This window comes from Pleurodeles waltl, chromosome 9 (genome assembly GCF_031143425.1).
Source record: "Pleurodeles waltl isolate 20211129_DDA chromosome 9, aPleWal1.hap1.20221129, whole genome shotgun sequence".
NCBI lineage: Eukaryota > Metazoa > Chordata > Amphibia > Caudata > Salamandridae > Pleurodeles > Pleurodeles waltl.
Genome location: NC_090448.1, coordinates 515,068,394 through 515,085,449, shown reverse-complemented (window position 1 = coordinate 515,085,449; position 17,056 = coordinate 515,068,394). Strand labels below are relative to the sequence as shown.

The window sequence follows — 17,056 nt, the reverse complement described above, 5'->3', positions numbered from 1 at the left end:
CATGCGTGTCTATTCTCGTGGCCGTGGTCGAGCCAAAAGTATTAGCCACGTTTAACAAACTGTGACACAAGTGGTGATGGGGAAGAGCTTTGTCTCTTTCTTGTGATGTGCAAGGAAATTAATAAACGTGCATCCCTTTGTAAATGTCACTGTTTCTTCCGTTTCCGTGCGATTTCCAAGGAAAAGCAGTATTTACATTGGTTCCGACAGGATCTAATGTATCCCATATGATTATGTGGGGACACCCTGCATTCAAAGCGGCAAAAATTTCAAGGTACAGTGGGGATAAACTGGGGTTATCAGAGTCAGATATAAAGAACCCCCCAGTAAATTATCTTGTCTGGGGGTCGGGGGGGACCCATTGTTCCACTTTTGATCCTCAGTAATTCTGCCCTTGGATTCCCAGTACCGGTTACTCTTGGCTGTGAAGTTACCACCGTGAATCTCGGGGCACTTGTAATGGGCCCTGGTGAGTAACAAAGACACTTGTGGCACAGCGCCACTTTGATACATTGCACTTTTATCTCCAGACTTGTTTTTGGCTGTGATGTATGGTTGGCTCTATGTAAAATCCTTCAAGTAGATAGATACTTCTGCCAGATGTCACCGTGAATTCCAGATCATGGGATACGGCACAGGCAGTCCTTCTGAAAGTGAAAAAGGTTTGATAAATCGGATCTTTCTATCTGTATTTGCCATGACTCCCATTCCCTGCTTGCTTGTTTTGTAGGCTTCAGATTTACTCCATCTTTACTTTTACTATCCACCTTCGACTAAACTCACAGTTGTTCCGAACCAGCTGATTTACTATTGAATCTTCCTCCAGAGCCTGTTTGGTGGTCCAGTGCTGGAACAGTCAATAGTGGCTGTGAAATATATTTGGCTCTATACAAAACCCTTAAAATAGATAGATACATTCTACCAGATGGTACTCTGAAATCATTACAGAAAAGGAAGACAGTGGATGTATTTGTTATGAGTTATCAGATGATATATGTTTTCTGCTCATATTGGTTGGTTTGCAGTGTACACCTGGCTAATTTCATGGTCCCTGATTCATTTTGTTTAGTTTTCTTAGAAGTCTATGTGGTTGTCTAGGACTTTTTGTGTGTATTTTTATTACTTTGATTTATCTTGCTAAAAGTTTCTCTGAAACAAGAAGGTGGAGATTTGCTTTTATTCAGCACAGTACGTGTTAGAAGTACCAGAAAATGTTCTAATTACTTAACGCATTTTTTTATTGCCAAATGCTGTGATCGGATTTTAAATCATGTTTTTCAATTTCAGTACCAGAGAGATCGTCCTCGTGACCACAGTCGAGAAAATGGATCTAGTAAAACTGGCTCCCACTCAAAACTTGGCATTGACGACTTCCTCTTTATTCGAGTTCTGGGGAAAGGCAGCTTTGGAAAGGTGTGTTGGACGCTCCTTTTTTCTAGCACTTCAGGCTTCAATTTGCATTTTATTTATGATCAATCTATCTTCTCCCTCTGTGTTTATAGTAGATCACTATTGGAGCATTGTATGAGGACCACTGAAACTCTGAATGTATCTTAAGAAAATCACTATCCATGGCCTTATGAGTGAAAAGGACCTTATAAACACAATAGGGCCCATATTTATACTTTTTTAGCGCTGCATTTGCGTAATATTTTGACGCAAAAGCTGCGCAAACTTGCAAAATACAATTGTATTTTGCAAGTTTGCGCCGTTTTTGCGTCAAAATGCGGCGCAAATGCGGCGCTAAAAAAGTATAAATATGGGCCTAGGAGTTTAGAGGTACTTCAGTATTACAGAAGGTAATGCAGCCGCCTGTGAAGGTTCTTCTGTCACACCTATTACGCAGCACAAAGGAAGCCTGTGCAGCTTAAGTGTGGCTCTTTAATTTGCAAGAGGCCTTGACCCTTTACAAATGAGGAAAGGCGTTTGCCCATGAGGCTGCACTTGCACCATAATAAGAAAGATCAGTACTGGCAAAAGATCCAAGAAGAAAGTGGACACTGCATGCCACGACAGAGAGAGTGTAAACTTAGTGCAGGCCACCTCCACTCAACCCCCGGGTGCCTAATCGGGACAGATAGTGTCAGAAGTCACCCATGGAGGTTTTCTGCCCCTGCAGAATACAGGTTGGGTGTGCTCCTTCTGATACTGACATTGTAGTGTCAACGCTGTTAATCCCTATGTAGATGCACTCAGCACCACAGTCGGGCCCTGAATGCCCCCACCATGATTTGTACCACATTTGACTGATCCCACCATCTTATGAGGTATTAGAGGAACCCCCCCCCCCCCCCTCCAACTGCTGTGGGACATGAAACATGAAGGGGTGGGTTAATCGAATTTTCGTTTTGCATGCTGTTATGTCTTCACAAAATGAATACACAAAGTGCAGACATAGGTTTTTAATAATAATTGGCATACTGCCCCAGTCTGCAGTGGATGCACCCACTATGTGTGCACACACAGTGCAGTGCGCCCACACAATAACTTGGCCTCGGGTGTTACTGATGTTCTTGTTTCCCCTCTTAAAACCTCATAGGTTACTTAGCTTCCAGCCTTACCTTTCTTCTCTAAATGCATTGTTAAATTGCTGCTACCCTATGATACATTTTGTTTTTTAACCCAACATGTTATTCAATTTCTTCACAAAATGTTACCTTCCCCCAGTACCTGCTCTCTAAAGTGAATAAGTGAATGTAGCATTATAGCCTACTGCCAAGTTCTAAAACAGTTGTTAAAGCCCCACTTCCTGAGTTAAATACCTGACCCCAGGCGAGGGCCTATAGCAAGCAGAGGGTCTTTACCCCAGCGAGGGTGGTATTTTCTCAAATAAACATGGAGAAATATAAGATGAAGTAGTGGAATGTTGGAGCAGTGTCTATACCGGCAAATATTAGTTCTTAACCTTTTCATTGTCTTCAATGAAACTCTCAGCATTCCCGCGCTCTAATGTAGCATTACAGTCCACTGCTGAGAGATTTAAGTATTAGTAAAGGTTCTCTTCCTGAGTTAGGGGAGAGCGAGTTCAACAACTGGGATAGCCTGAGGCAGAAACGTTATGGTACCATTGGAACATTTTGTAGTGTCTTGAGATTATGTGCGCTAGAACCCTCACGGTTCTAGGCAGACTCAATAAAGGAAGTGCGTAACTGTTGGAAAGTGTTAGGGTGCGGTTATTAATGGTTATGACGTGATCTGACAGTGTGTGGTTGTGTTCTGAGGAATAAAGGCATCTGCTAACGAGCTCCGTGTGTGGCGTGGTCATTTATATGCTCCCCAGGGCTGGGGGGGGGGCGCTACACATTTCACCCACTGGAGGTGTAATATAGTAAATTTAAAAGGCAGGAACAAAAACACAACTATTGGAACGTTGGATCAGAAGTCAGACATTATTGGCTCTAAGTCTCTCTATTTTCTCCAATGGAACTTTGAACATTCCTGGCCATTGGAAAGCTGTGATGTGCTTCTAGCTCTAAGCAGCACAGTGTTCTTAACTGCTGCAAGCACGTCTGGGATACCACAGTTCTGCACTAATGTGAACCTCTTGTCAGTTGGAAAATACTGACACACACTAATCTAGACTAAACTTTCATGGCAATAAAAAACAAAGTTTGCTTACCAGAAGGGAGCAGGTGGCAGCCTCTGATTCTGGGTGTCACCCATGCAGCAAGAAGATGTTGATATTAAAACCATGTTTTCTGAGTTAGTTGGCTATTGAGGGTATTGTCACAGAGTTTGTTGTGCTAACATGCAAAAGTGAGCACATTAAGGGTAGCCCCAATAAACAGGGTGACATGGGTACCAGTTGGAGCTGAGATTCGCTGGTCTTGAAGAGGCAGGGTGGCACAACTAGGACAGATGTTTGCAACTTAAAGTCATAAGGGCTGTAAATTGAGCAGAAAGTGGACCTTTTGGAGGGGCAATCAAGAAGTCATAACATCTGGATCCTCGGGATTGACTACAAAAAGCAAACAGGGATAATGCAAGAATATGTTAAGCACCTGCTGCAAGAGCTATTTGAAGATAGTTTCTTTGTTTGTTGTTGAGAGGTCACATAAATGACTGCCAGTGTAACCCTTGCAGGATGGCCCAAGGTCTTTGAAGCTTCTCAACTTCAGAGATAAAGAATACATACCCAGACTTGCAATGGAGAAAAGCACAATGCAGTTTGAAGGGTTGAAGGTGATGGTCTTAGTACTTTCTAGGAGGCCTTTAAATCATAGAGGTGTTTGTATCTCTGAAGAAAATGGGGTACTGAATGCACTAAAATGGAGATTAAATAGGCATGACGCTAAAAGAAAGGCAATAAAACTGCAGTATAAATTTAACAAGACAGAGACATACTGGTGGAGATTGGGAAATGCCTTGAGTTATTTAAAATGGTGGTAGAGAGGAGGTACCTATGATGTGATGTATCACAACATTGCAGTTAGGAGATATGGAGATGGTGAAGTTCCTGACAGGATTTTAACCTGGCTTGTCAGTCCCACTAACACTCTTAGACATCCTACGAATTAGAGAAAATGCAAATAAGATATGAGATGTTCACTAGTAAAAGGGAAATTAACTTAGTAGCTACTAGCTGTAAAAATGTGATGCATTCAAAGTGAAATAAATCCACATGAACAGCTTAGGCAGTACTTAAATCAGATGGACTGAAGGGGAATAGAGGGATTTTCTTTACTCCATATTGCCTGCTGACAAAATAGAGAAACCATAATGGACTGTATCTGTAGCAAAACAACTTGTCTCGAAGGATTTACCTGTGGATTCTACAAGATACTCAGGTAAAAAGTATCCCCTTAACTTCTGCTGGTGCACTAGGAGGTCTTAAGGAAAGCAACCTTACCTTACACTATAACGAAAGCGCTTTTTAGTCCTGAAGCCTAGGTATCACTCAGACAGTTGTGACTTATCAAGGCCCCTATCCTGTATCAACTTAAAGTGCAAGATCCCAGCAAAATTGCTAAAAAGAGGTTACTCCCCCTTTTGCCACTACTGATTTTACTAGACCAGGAAGATTTGATCCATGAAATGGTTCTTAACCATAACATGTGGAGAGTGTTTACTTGTATGCATCAAATACACCTCAAACTAGGAAACTGCTGGGCATGTTTGATCTAGAGAAGGTATTTGACTCGAGGGAATTGACACTTATGGGCGCACTGAGGAGGATAGGGTTATTAATCTCTAACTCAGTCTTGACTCTTAGACTATGGCCTTGAGTGCACCTTTTGGGCTACTTCTATTTTAGGTGCAAACCTTGAGCTATGTGCCCACATGTTTTCAACTTATGAAACTTAACAAGAATCGTGTTAGCAAGTTGCGGGAATGCTCATTTGTGCACCATGGAACATGCACAATTGTGCTGTACACAACAAATGTTGTCTCTCCATGGGTAAGGACACAAACCTGTGATCAGCAGGGAACACTCTGTGGGCAGAGATCGCAGTCCTGTATGGCGATATTCACAAAGGGAAAGGCAATGCTCTCATAAACAAGCTTCCTTCAAGATTGTTGGGTTTTAAGAAGTTATTTTCACTGTAATTTGAAAGTGGTTACAAGCCCTGTATTGTCATCTTGAACATTCTGAAAGTGTGACCGTGTCCTGAATTATAGGATCTTATGACACTGCATCCTTCAGACTAATGTGATCTGTACTGCTTCATTAGGAGCCAGACTCTTAAAATATGAAGACTGAGAAGTTCTTTATCATAGAAGTCTTCCCTAATATATTGTGACTGATAAGAGTGGCCTATATCCCAAAAGAGTTCTGTTGTCTATTTGCTGAATGATGTTAACTATAGAAAGAAAGAAAAGGGACTATTGAGACAAATAAAAAACCTAGTTGTGTAGATCCTGACTGCTTATCTGTAGTCAGATAAAGATAAAGAAGTGCTCTTATGCCCTTGAACATTGGGAAAATCATACCACTCTATTAATATTCATTATAAACACCATAAATTGCTCTACTAATGCATTTTTGTCTACTAAACATTTTGTTGGGACAGAATGACTGGTTGGCCACTAAAAGTCAGTGGAAAGCAGTGATACTTTGCACAAACATTTTCTTTAATTGTATGAAATTAATGCTTTTCACAGTTTGGGCCGTCCACTGTGTTTGTAAAGGATAGGTGATTTTGAGTTGAAGGGGGTCCTTTAAAACATTTGAAGCCTTATGGTTTTGGTAGCACAAAGAGTCTTCTTAGCTCGTTTGGAGGTGTGGGCCAGTGAAAATCACACATTATCAAGGATACAATAAGGCTTTAGGCAAGGTCGTGGAACAGTGGAACAAATTCTGAACCTATCTTTAATCCTCAGCAAGTACACCAAGTCCACTAAGTGTTCAGAGCATTTGGCCTTCAGGTACTTGTTGTCTGCTTTTGATACTGTAAACTGGGACAAGTTTTGTAACTTCATGGAGGGCATAGGGTTAGAGGAGCCCCTAATTAATTTACTCCAGAGATTACACGTGAATACCACTGTGAAGAGTCGGTATGGTTCTAATGGTGATTGTACTGATAACACAATTTCAAGTCAGGGGGTGCGCCAGGGTTGTATCCTCAACCCTTTTTATTCCTCATATATTTAAATGGACTAGAAGCCTCCTTATAGCAAAATAATTTAGATTACACCAGGGTGGGCAATTTTCCGATTTCCTCGCTTCTCTTCGCTGATGACGCTATCCTACTGGCGAGGACAGCAAATAATCTATAGAAGGTCCTTGATGCTTTTGTTGATTTCATGACCATGCTGGAATTGAAAATGAATCTTAAAAAATCTTACGTAATGGTTTGTGGCCCAAAATCAGTGAAAACTAAATCTTTTTATATTCAAGGAAATTTGGTGGAAAAAGTTACACATTTTTTATATTTCGGCATTCTCTTTAGCAACCAGCTGAAGTGGAAATCCCTCTTATCCCTAAAGGCTCAGTAAGTTAACATGGTGATCAAAGGCCTCTTTTGATTTGCAGTCAAACATGGCCAGAAAACGGTCAGGGAGATTATGACACTAAACAGAGCCTAATATGTCTCGGCTGCAACATATGGGGCAGGCGTTTGGGGATCTACTGACCATTCGGAGTTACAAACTATCGAGAATGCTTTCCTTAGGAGACTTTTGATGGTTCCTAGAGGTTCGTCAACCTCTTTTTGTCATTCAGAGGAAAGATTGCATTATCTTGAGGATCAGATAGCCCTAGCCCCTTTCTTTTTATGGGTTAAAGTGTGGTGCACTGCTGAACTTGACTTCTCCAGACAAATATTAGGGACTGTTAATCTACATGTTAAATTGACAAAAGAAGAAATTTTTGTGGATTAGATACGTTAAGCAAGCTTTTAATGATCTGGGCATGATTACCCTTTTTAATAATTATATTTTACCATCAGTGAATGGTCAAATTAAGGAGGTTTTCTGGGGTAAAGTAAGGGACAACTAGCACAGATGAATTTCTTGTCAGCGTTGTATTGCTGAACACACGCCTACTCCAGTTTTGCAATTTTATTTGTTATTTATTTTAAATACTCAGCACCGATTTTGTCTAGATTGCATTTTGGTATTGTGCATTACTTGATAGCCTTCCCCCTACAATGTGGATGGGCGCACAATCTTCCGCTTTGTCCTTGTGATAGTATATCATGTCAACCTACTGTCCACTTTTTATTATTTTGCAAACTTTATCACTCTGTAATAAAGGCTTTTTTTCTTCCTCAATTGAGACTGCTTTGGCCAATTTTGTATTGTGATAGCTTTAGATTTTTGCTTTCACCTGAATCACCGGGGGTCTGCATTGCAGTTTTAACCTTTATTAGGGGTCACTTTTAATAGGGAAACACTGTGGTTAATCGAGGTCCTGAGGTCTATTTTATTGTATTGTTTCTTGCAGTTTGTATTTGGTATGTGGTTTAAATGATTTATTCTATTTTATTTAGAATGTTACCAATGTTTGTTATGAGGAAATTTAATTTCAATCGGTTGATTATTGACTATAAATTAAGTGAGTATTGTATCTGTTTATGATTTTAACAAATCAAATAAAATATTATTGACTGACTTACTTCCCAAACCGAAAAAAGTGTTGCTGTTCCCTTATTCCAGAAAAAAGAATCTCAGATAAACGTTCTCGTATCTTCCAGCCATTCTTGTTTTGTGTGAAGGTTCTGATCTAGCTGACAACTGGGCCTTTCCCTTCTTACAGTTTCCAACCAAAGACTAACAATGGAAAGAGAATGACCAGCAAAAGGGGTTTATCCAGATATCTGAGCTGACCCATTTAAGCGAATGAGGAATTAAACAATAATCAATACGAGAAGCTGTGTGAAGCAGGCGTGAAAAACAAGTATATTGTGACCAGGCAGGATGATCAATACGCCAAGAATCAAATAGCTGAGCCTTTTGATTCAGAGCACCAAGCACATTTTTCGTCTGAAGCTTCAATTGTTTGTTAGCTTTTTAGATGTGTCCCATACCAGATCCTGGATGAAGTTAAAGTCACCCCCTGAATTATGGGGCCCACCGCACCTAAAGCAAGATTATATATCTGCCCTAATGGATCAGGGTCATTAACAACTGAAGCATAATTATTGACCAAATTTAATGGATTGCCATTCATGCGGGCTTCCAACCAGATCCCTCTTCCCTGGGGGACCCTAGTCACATGGGAAACCTGCCATTCAAAACCCTACCCAAGTAGACACCTTCTCCCTTCATCCCCAGACCGTCTTATGCAAAGTAAGCTTTAGAATAATGCTTCGGGATAAACAATTCTGAAAAATTACTTTTCAGATGGGTCACCTGCAAAAATAGCTCTTCTGGTGAAAAAGAAGTCAACCATCGATACTGCTGCTCATTTAAGATGCCATTAACATTGTACGAGATGGATTTTGCTTCAGACCCCATCGCTGCAATAGTCCCTTCATGAATAGAAGCATTGCTCCACACATTTTGCTGAAAAATAGATGATCATACATGAGTCTGCTAATTTTCACTATACTTGCTCCCCTCCAGCACCTTCACCCCACCCCATCCCAACCCCACATCCTCCAACCAAGCAAGAGATGAATCACCTACCATATCGCATGTCACTAGCTACACTAGGTGCCATGACAATGCACCCCGTCACACACGTGCCCCCCCAACATCACAGTTGCAATCCATGGAAATAGGTTTCCGCTGATCACTAGGTATTAGGCCAAGGACTCAAAAATGTAAAGAAATATATGACCTCAATCCAAATCCATTGGTCTCCCATCGATCCAGACAATACCCCAGCCCCATACAAGTGCCCTGCAGGAATAAATCCACATTATGCCGTGTTACCCTTTGGAATGGTTAGAAATCTGATGTAGAAGCTCCTGTGCCTCAGAGGCATGTGCAATTAAATGAAACTGACCCTGAACCAACACTTTCAACTTGGATTGTTGGACAATAGACACTTGTAAATCCTGCGCTTTAAACAGATGCACCATGCTTACAAACTTATTTCGACGTCTCACTGTTGATACATACATGTCAGAGAAGATATGATATTGAGGTACTTTGGGCATAGTAAACAGTTTGGCCCATATTTATACTTTTTGAAGCAAAACTGCGCCGGCACAGTTTTGCGTCAAAAATATTACCGCCGGCTAACGCCATTTTGGTGCGCCGTGCAGGCGTCATATTTATACTTTGACGCACGGCAGCGCAAACAACAGGTGGGAGTCATTATTTTTGACACACACCGCGGCGTCAAGTCGTAAAGGAAAATGACGTTAACGCGGCGGAAATGACTGTGGTTCGATTTACGACACCGCAAACCGGATATGCGCCGTTTTTTTTTTATGCAATAGCTTAAAAAAACACAGCGAACACAGCCATTTCACCAGAGGAGAGCCAAAATGGATCCCAGATGCCACTACAGACCCCAGGAAGATGACAGCAGACCAGGAACCAGCCAGGAGGACCCACACAAGAACCAGGACACTTTTAAGAAGAAAAGAAAGTGTTGCTTTAGTGCAGAGGAGCAGGAAATTCTGGTTAAAGAGGTGACGGAACACCAGCACCAACACTTTGTCACATCAAAGTTGCCAATCAGTAGGAGAGAGGCTATATGGCAACAAATTGTCGACAAGATTAACAGTGTGGCTGAAGTACGCAGAACAGTCATCGAGTGCAAGAAACGCTGGCATGACTGCAAACGCAGGAACAAGGAAAAGATGGCCAGGAACAGGAAGGCAGCACTTGAGACTGGAGGTGGGAGTCCAGCACACCAGGAGGCCCTGGACCACATGGAGGAGATGGTCGCAGCCGTCATCCCTGAGGAGATCGTCACAGGGATTCAAGGATAGGACAGCGCAGACTACCAGGAGACAACGCACATGCAGGGTAAGTTGCATGGGGAATTAAAATGCACAAATGTTAACTGCAAGCGGGGGGGATACCGACCACAAAATGCATGGAAGTCATCATATACATGGAGTGGCATGGGTAAAGGGGCACGGCATGGGGGCATGGCTTGCACAGACAGAAGCTGGGACACACCATTACACTACACCAACAACAGTCCCATGGGGGCATGCTGTCATGCCAAGGATGGAGCAAAGGGAAAGCCAAGCCAGGAGGGAAGGCCACTACGTCAAACTGACATCCTGGCACTCGTCAGCCAACATACCCCCTACATTAACTAGGGCCCTATTAGCAATCCTCTAGCCAAACCGACAACTGCAATGTAACTGTGACAACAGTTGCCACTACCACCTCTGCTCTGTGTGCAGCTCAAGTAGCCAATGGCAGTAACCTCCCCATGGATCATACACACCTAAATTAGGGTGTGAGGATGACAACTGCAACAATCCCCAGAAACCAGACAAAGGCCCCAGTACTCTCAAATGTCAATGCCCATAGTTGTCACAAACATCAGCCAGAGTAAACAACAATAGGAGCGACACAGCACTAAGGACACACCCATGCTGCATATGTCAGGGTCCATCCTGTGCCCGGGTAACAAGGCAACATCCCAAATGTCATACTGCTCAGACAACAGCATTGAGGAGGGGACACATGTAACTGGTCACTGAAATACACCTGCACAGTCAGAGGACGAAATAGGACACTGATACGACTATCAGGGCAATACAATGTAACACACATTACCCAACATCAGCAGGACCCATTAACAATGTTAACATCCATATCGGATCATAACATTGCCATGCATAGGATATGCCACATGTCAATTACATTTAAGTGGATGTGAACGATCAGGGATTGGGGCAGGTCCAGATTGTTAAGTGTGCTGCCAGGGCCATCAGAACACCCACAGCCAGTGAAAGGTCTCACCATGAGAATGGATGTACACGGAGGGTCGAGTAGGAAAAGAAGGTGGCAATTCTCTATTTGGCTGAAACCAACACCTAGAGGCGATGAGGCTGACAAGTCTGATAACTCAATAACATACATGTGACACACAGGTGGGCCATAGGCCTGAAACAATGCCCATCTGAAGGACTGGAGAAATTAACACAAAACAAGATCACAAAGTGAATTCATCAAAAGGCAGGCACGTCACATCAAAATTGCCACAACACAGACACACTAATTGTACCCTGTTTCATTGCAGAGGAAGATGGATCTCCTGCCGATATGCCTGTCCCAGATTTCCCTGATGACATGGATGACGAGCCAATAAACATTCCCCAGGAGACTATCCAAAAGGTCCTTGAAACCCTCCAGACCCCGCCTTCTGTCACAAGGAGGAGCACAGAACAAGCAGCCATCGCAGAGGAACCACCCACCACCCCAACTGTAAGACCTGCCAGCTCCAATACAGCTGAGGACTCAGACGACACTGGCACCAGCTTTGAGAGAACTGTAGTGGGAGTACAGCGGGAGCTGGCCAAGGAGGTGCGGGTGGGGATGCAAAATATGGCAGCCAGTCTAGAGGGGGTGCGTTCGTGCATGATGTCATCTGCAGATCAGGCAGCAGCTATGCAAGCCCTAACATCTATCTTGCAGGAACTGCAGAAAACCCAGAAGGAAATCAGCACAGCTGTAATACAGTTGACCCAACACCTACAACAGCAATCCTGTCAACGCGTGCACAAATGCAACATTGAACCCCTCAGGGCCGACCTGGCTGCCTACCATCGTGAGGTGGCTGCTATTCTCAAGAACCAGCAGGCCCTCCTTGCAGCAGTACTGCCCTTAAGACCTTCACAGGGAGCAGCGACCGGGATGTCTGACTCCACGTCTTCTAACACTGAGGTGTGTGTTGCCCCTTCACAACCAACAACAAGGAAAAAGCAGGCAACACACACATCAAAAGAAGAAGACATGGAACAGATCACATTCACAAGGAAAAGTACCCGGAAGCATTAGTCCCTGCCACATGGCCAACTATTACCAAGGTCCTGCGCTTTGTAACTTGCCAGTCTTGCAACAACTGTACTCAAGCACTGTTCTGCAAACCACTGTATATCTTGTCACCCAGCCCAGTGATTGTCTCTCTCCTACTCATTGGCTAAGTCTGTCCCTCTGCACTGTCTGAAACAGCAACCCCGGCATGACAAAAGCATTTTGGTAAACCATTGTGTTGGATCACAATGGAAGATATCACTATAATGGACTCACAATCATGGACAATGTACAGATAGCACTACAGCACTTTTCAATAAATAGCACTTACACAACAAATCTGTCTCTGGGTAATGTGACATATCAACTGTGCAGTAGATAACTGAAATGTGCCTACTGTCAAATTAAGTAGCTTGTCAATACAACTGTCCTGATAATATGTAGTTAGAGAAATCTGCACAATGCCCATGATTGCATCATACTCTGCCCATCCTGAGGGACAAATCTGATGAAGTGAGAAACCATACACCACCATGCTGTGTAGGACAGAAGAATGCTTCCTCAGGGGCTAACTAAGTCATCAAATAGTGGCCGCAAAATGTTTTCACCATGCAAAAATAACACAATAAACATGCCACACTAATCTAAGTAAATACTAAAAAAACTGCACAAATGAAGGTGTCTGAGTTAACATACAAATAGGTAGTCATGCCGAACTGTGTCACAAATGATGTATGAGGGTCATGAAGACAAGAATACAAGATTGCCAATGAGAACTCATCTTATAAGGGTATGCATGATCATCACACTGCAGTCAGACCTAAAACTGTTTCCCCAATATCAAGTCTGGAAGCACTGTTAGTGACTTTGAAAACACACTTATCAACAAAAACCCATTGGGATCCATATTAACTGTGATTGGTGGTTGCAACAAAGGGTAGACACTTTGTAAGGTAGCTCTGGGCTAGCTGCCAATTGTACAGCTCAGTTGGGATTTGTTTGTAGCATAGGACACAGATGTTATAGTACAAAATTGATGTACACTGAATCCAAACCCACGATTAAGTACCATTCAACACATACTATTAAGGGGTAACCAAATATTTATTAAAAGATAACCATAGATGAGGAAACTGAAGGAAAAATCATACCTACCCTAATCTACCCTGACTACTCATTACCCACAACTGTCCCTAACTAACCTAAGCTACACTTACTTATCACATGTAACGAAACGTTCTAAACATCTACCCCCCACCCCCCTTATGAGACGGGACACATTGAGGACAACATATACTAACCTAATCACATACAATACTATCCTAAACAAATATATATTTTTTTGTAATAATTTTTTTTTTTTTTTTTTTTTTTTACACAGAAGAACCCCAACATAGCCATCCACCCACCCACCCACACATGTAATAAGAAAAAAAAAAAAAACAAGCAGGACCCCCCACCCCACACCCACTAAGTCTAACTAAACTAACAGCCTATACTAACCTAACACTAAGCCCCCTAAGCCCACTAACTATAAGAACAAGGAAAGAGGAGGGAGGGGAGGGTATCATGTCCATCAAATCAAGTGTCTAGAGGTTGGCCCTCCGGAGGGCCCTCTTAATATCCTTGACCCGCCGTTTAATGTGCCGCACGTCCCGGATCAGGTGGCTCACCTTGCGCAGCACTTTGTCCATCTTATGTTCAAGTCTGTTGAAGGCTGCAGGGTCAACAGATGGAGCAGTGGCAGTCTGGGTACCGGTGGAGGAGGTCTGTGTGGGCTGTCTTGCACCGGTGGCAATGCTGGGGCCAGTAAGTCCTGCAGATGTTGGATCAACAGTGGCAGCTGTGGGTGGGGCCACCTGGCTCTGATTGGTGGTTGTTTCTGTGGTGGCTGTGGTGGGCAAAGTAGGGCCACCCTGTGGGAAGGCTCGCCATGCCCCGAGGCACTTTCATGGCGATATCACCGGGCCATCCTCCGGAACCCCGACTCCACAAGCAGGATGTGCTGGTATCGAATGGCCCGGCGCTGAAATTCACGGACCTGGTCTAGAGTCATGTTAGCTGCTGTGAAGACAAATGCAGATATGCTACGTTAGTAACTGCATTGTGTGAAACGGCACAGCAATTTAATCAGACATTACATCTACTGTACTTGTAACAACTCATATCACGATACACAGCATTGAATGTCCCTGAGGAAGTATATGGCAGGCCAGACAACAAATGTCACATCACACAAAGCACATCCATAACCTACAAGATGGGTAACAACTGGCTTTGACTTGCTATCTGACTTCTGACAGTTATCATCTAAGAATCATGCTGCATATCCTCCGCCAAGAGCTGGGCTACAAATGTCAGTGTACGGAAAGCAAAACTAAAGCCACATGGTCTGCAAGTTGTAACTGGACTTTCCAGTATGGTACCAAGTGCCAAACCTGAGTGTGTATACTAGTATGCAACCAAACTGTCATTTATTCACAGGTATGTGTAACATACTGGTAGCATCAATACTAGGTACCCCATTCACAAACCCATGGCCGTGTTTGAGGGGGGGCGGTGGATACACAACTATAATTTGCCAACAACATGTACACCGAGGAGTGTATAGGCAACTCCACACATGTTTGTCTCTACAGACACACCACAGGTAAGGTCTATCTACAATTAGGAGTCAGCAAACCCTAGAGCACTCATAGGGTCAGACATGTCAGGAAATGCAGAACTTAGTACACAACATATACTTCCAGTGAGGCCTGACTTACATCAGACACAGAGTTGCTAGAACACCAATGATCATGAATTGCATGCACACCTAGGCCATTACACTCAGGTTCCACAGACTTGATGCACTACATGTGGAAGTACATGCTGCTTGGAGGTTCTACCTACTGTTTCAAACTTACGTAGCTAAATAGGGAAGCAGATGTCTATTGGAAAGCTATTAGCTCTACCAATCTTAGAGAATGTGGGTCTGACAGGCTAACTAAATAGGGGCTGACTTCCATTGCAACTCTTGGTGATACAAGTGTCATACACATGACTATCCCCTGTACTCACAGTGGGGCCTACAGGGATGTCCTACAATCCCTACATGATACCATTGGATACGCATTGGCAAACTCAAAACATGTGAGAACTGCATTCCCACTCATGGAACAAGTGAAAAGCTTGCCCAACGCATCACACCTTGCTATGCGTCCAACTCACACAAGTCCATAACCAGCAAACACAACACATAACAGACATATCAACACTTACTGGAGTGGTCGGGGTCCTCAAATGTCGCCACCTCTCCCACAGTGTAGGGTGCAGGTCCACCTGTAAGGTATGAAAGGAAGAAATGTGCTCAAAATCTGTGCACAGTGCAACAATTTCATAAACATATACAATGTGTAGGCTGAATAAGGAAATGGCAGCCATTCAGAAATGATGGTACTGCATCTGATATTTCACGGCCAACTTGTACATAGCATGGGTCTCCTGTGACAGTTACACACATATCTGCACACATACATAGGCCCTAACTATCATGTGGTTGCAAACATGCCCCATAATTGGTGGGCACTAAAAAATATGGAGTGTAATCGTCTCAACATGTGCATCCAAGAGAAACATCCAACGCCTGGTTACTTGAGGACTGCATTACCAGTCAAACATGCCTTGTGGCCATGACACATTTATTGCACATAGGCCCAATGTACAGAGGGAGAAGCAGGGACTCCTGTAAGCCATCCTGTTGTTACAGTATAGTCAATTGATGTGGCCCAGCTATGGTGATTTGCACCAACCATGGAGATGTGAAGCCATGTGCATACACTTGGACTGCCACCCATATTTGGATTGTGGCTCAACTAATTCCAACAAACATCTTAGATGTTAGCTGAGGGCACCTTACACCTTTTCACGATGTTTTCAAATCATGAACTAACATGTATCCAAAAAGATCAAGAAACACAATAATCCCACACATTCATAGTACTTCTGTGAACGCTTTCCTTCCACACTCACCAGACTAACATGAGACCAATGTCTGAGCCACTTTGCTATTATCAATTGACGTGAAGGCAGCACTCATTTTTTGCATCATGTACTGATTCTAAAGTCAGTCTAGCAAATTGCGTCAACATAGTTGGCCTAAATGTTGGTACATCTGTACTTCTCTGTCAATAGTACCCTATATAGACATGATTGGCTCCTATTTTGTTAGCTGTGCTGACAAAAAGGCTGCACCAATTTCCTTCATGGTAAAGTAACCTGTAAGTATGCTGAGCACGTGCTACCTGACAGCTAGCAACTGTGATCCTTGCCATAGTGCATCAATGATCCCCTTATATTTCCCCAGCATTACACACAGTCATCAAGTTAGCTGGCAGACATTGCACTAATCCCCTGATTTCACTACAGAGCATTTAATCGTGCACATTAACAAAAGTCATACTCACCAACAGTGCCACCAATCATGATTCCCAGGTGGTCCAAGAGATCCTGCTCCCTGGTGATGAGGTCAGCCCACCGGTGCTTCAGCTGGTGGTCACTCCTCTGGCTGGCATACACACGCTGCAGGTGATGCAGCACCTTTCCCCACCGGATTCTGCGCTCCTCTGTCGGATACCCCTGTATGACCCTGTCCCCTGCCTGGATCATGAGCGGCAAGAAATGTGTCACCAGCCAGATGAAGCCCCCCAACTCCTCTTCCCCCATCCTGCCAAGACGTGGCCTA

General features: G+C 43.3%; 1 protein-coding gene across 1 annotated transcript in view; it reads left to right on the top strand.

Annotated features, from left to right (window-relative positions):
- The window catches only part of PRKCH (protein kinase C eta), a 656,855-nt gene that overhangs the window by 415,721 nt on the left and 224,078 nt on the right, over window positions 1–17,056 (top strand). Inside the window, exon 8 of the mRNA XM_069207402.1 lies at window positions 1,288–1,413. Within this exon, the coding sequence (XP_069063503.1) occupies window positions 1,288–1,413 (126 nt within the window). The remainder of the gene's footprint in view (window positions 1–1,287; window positions 1,414–17,056) is intronic.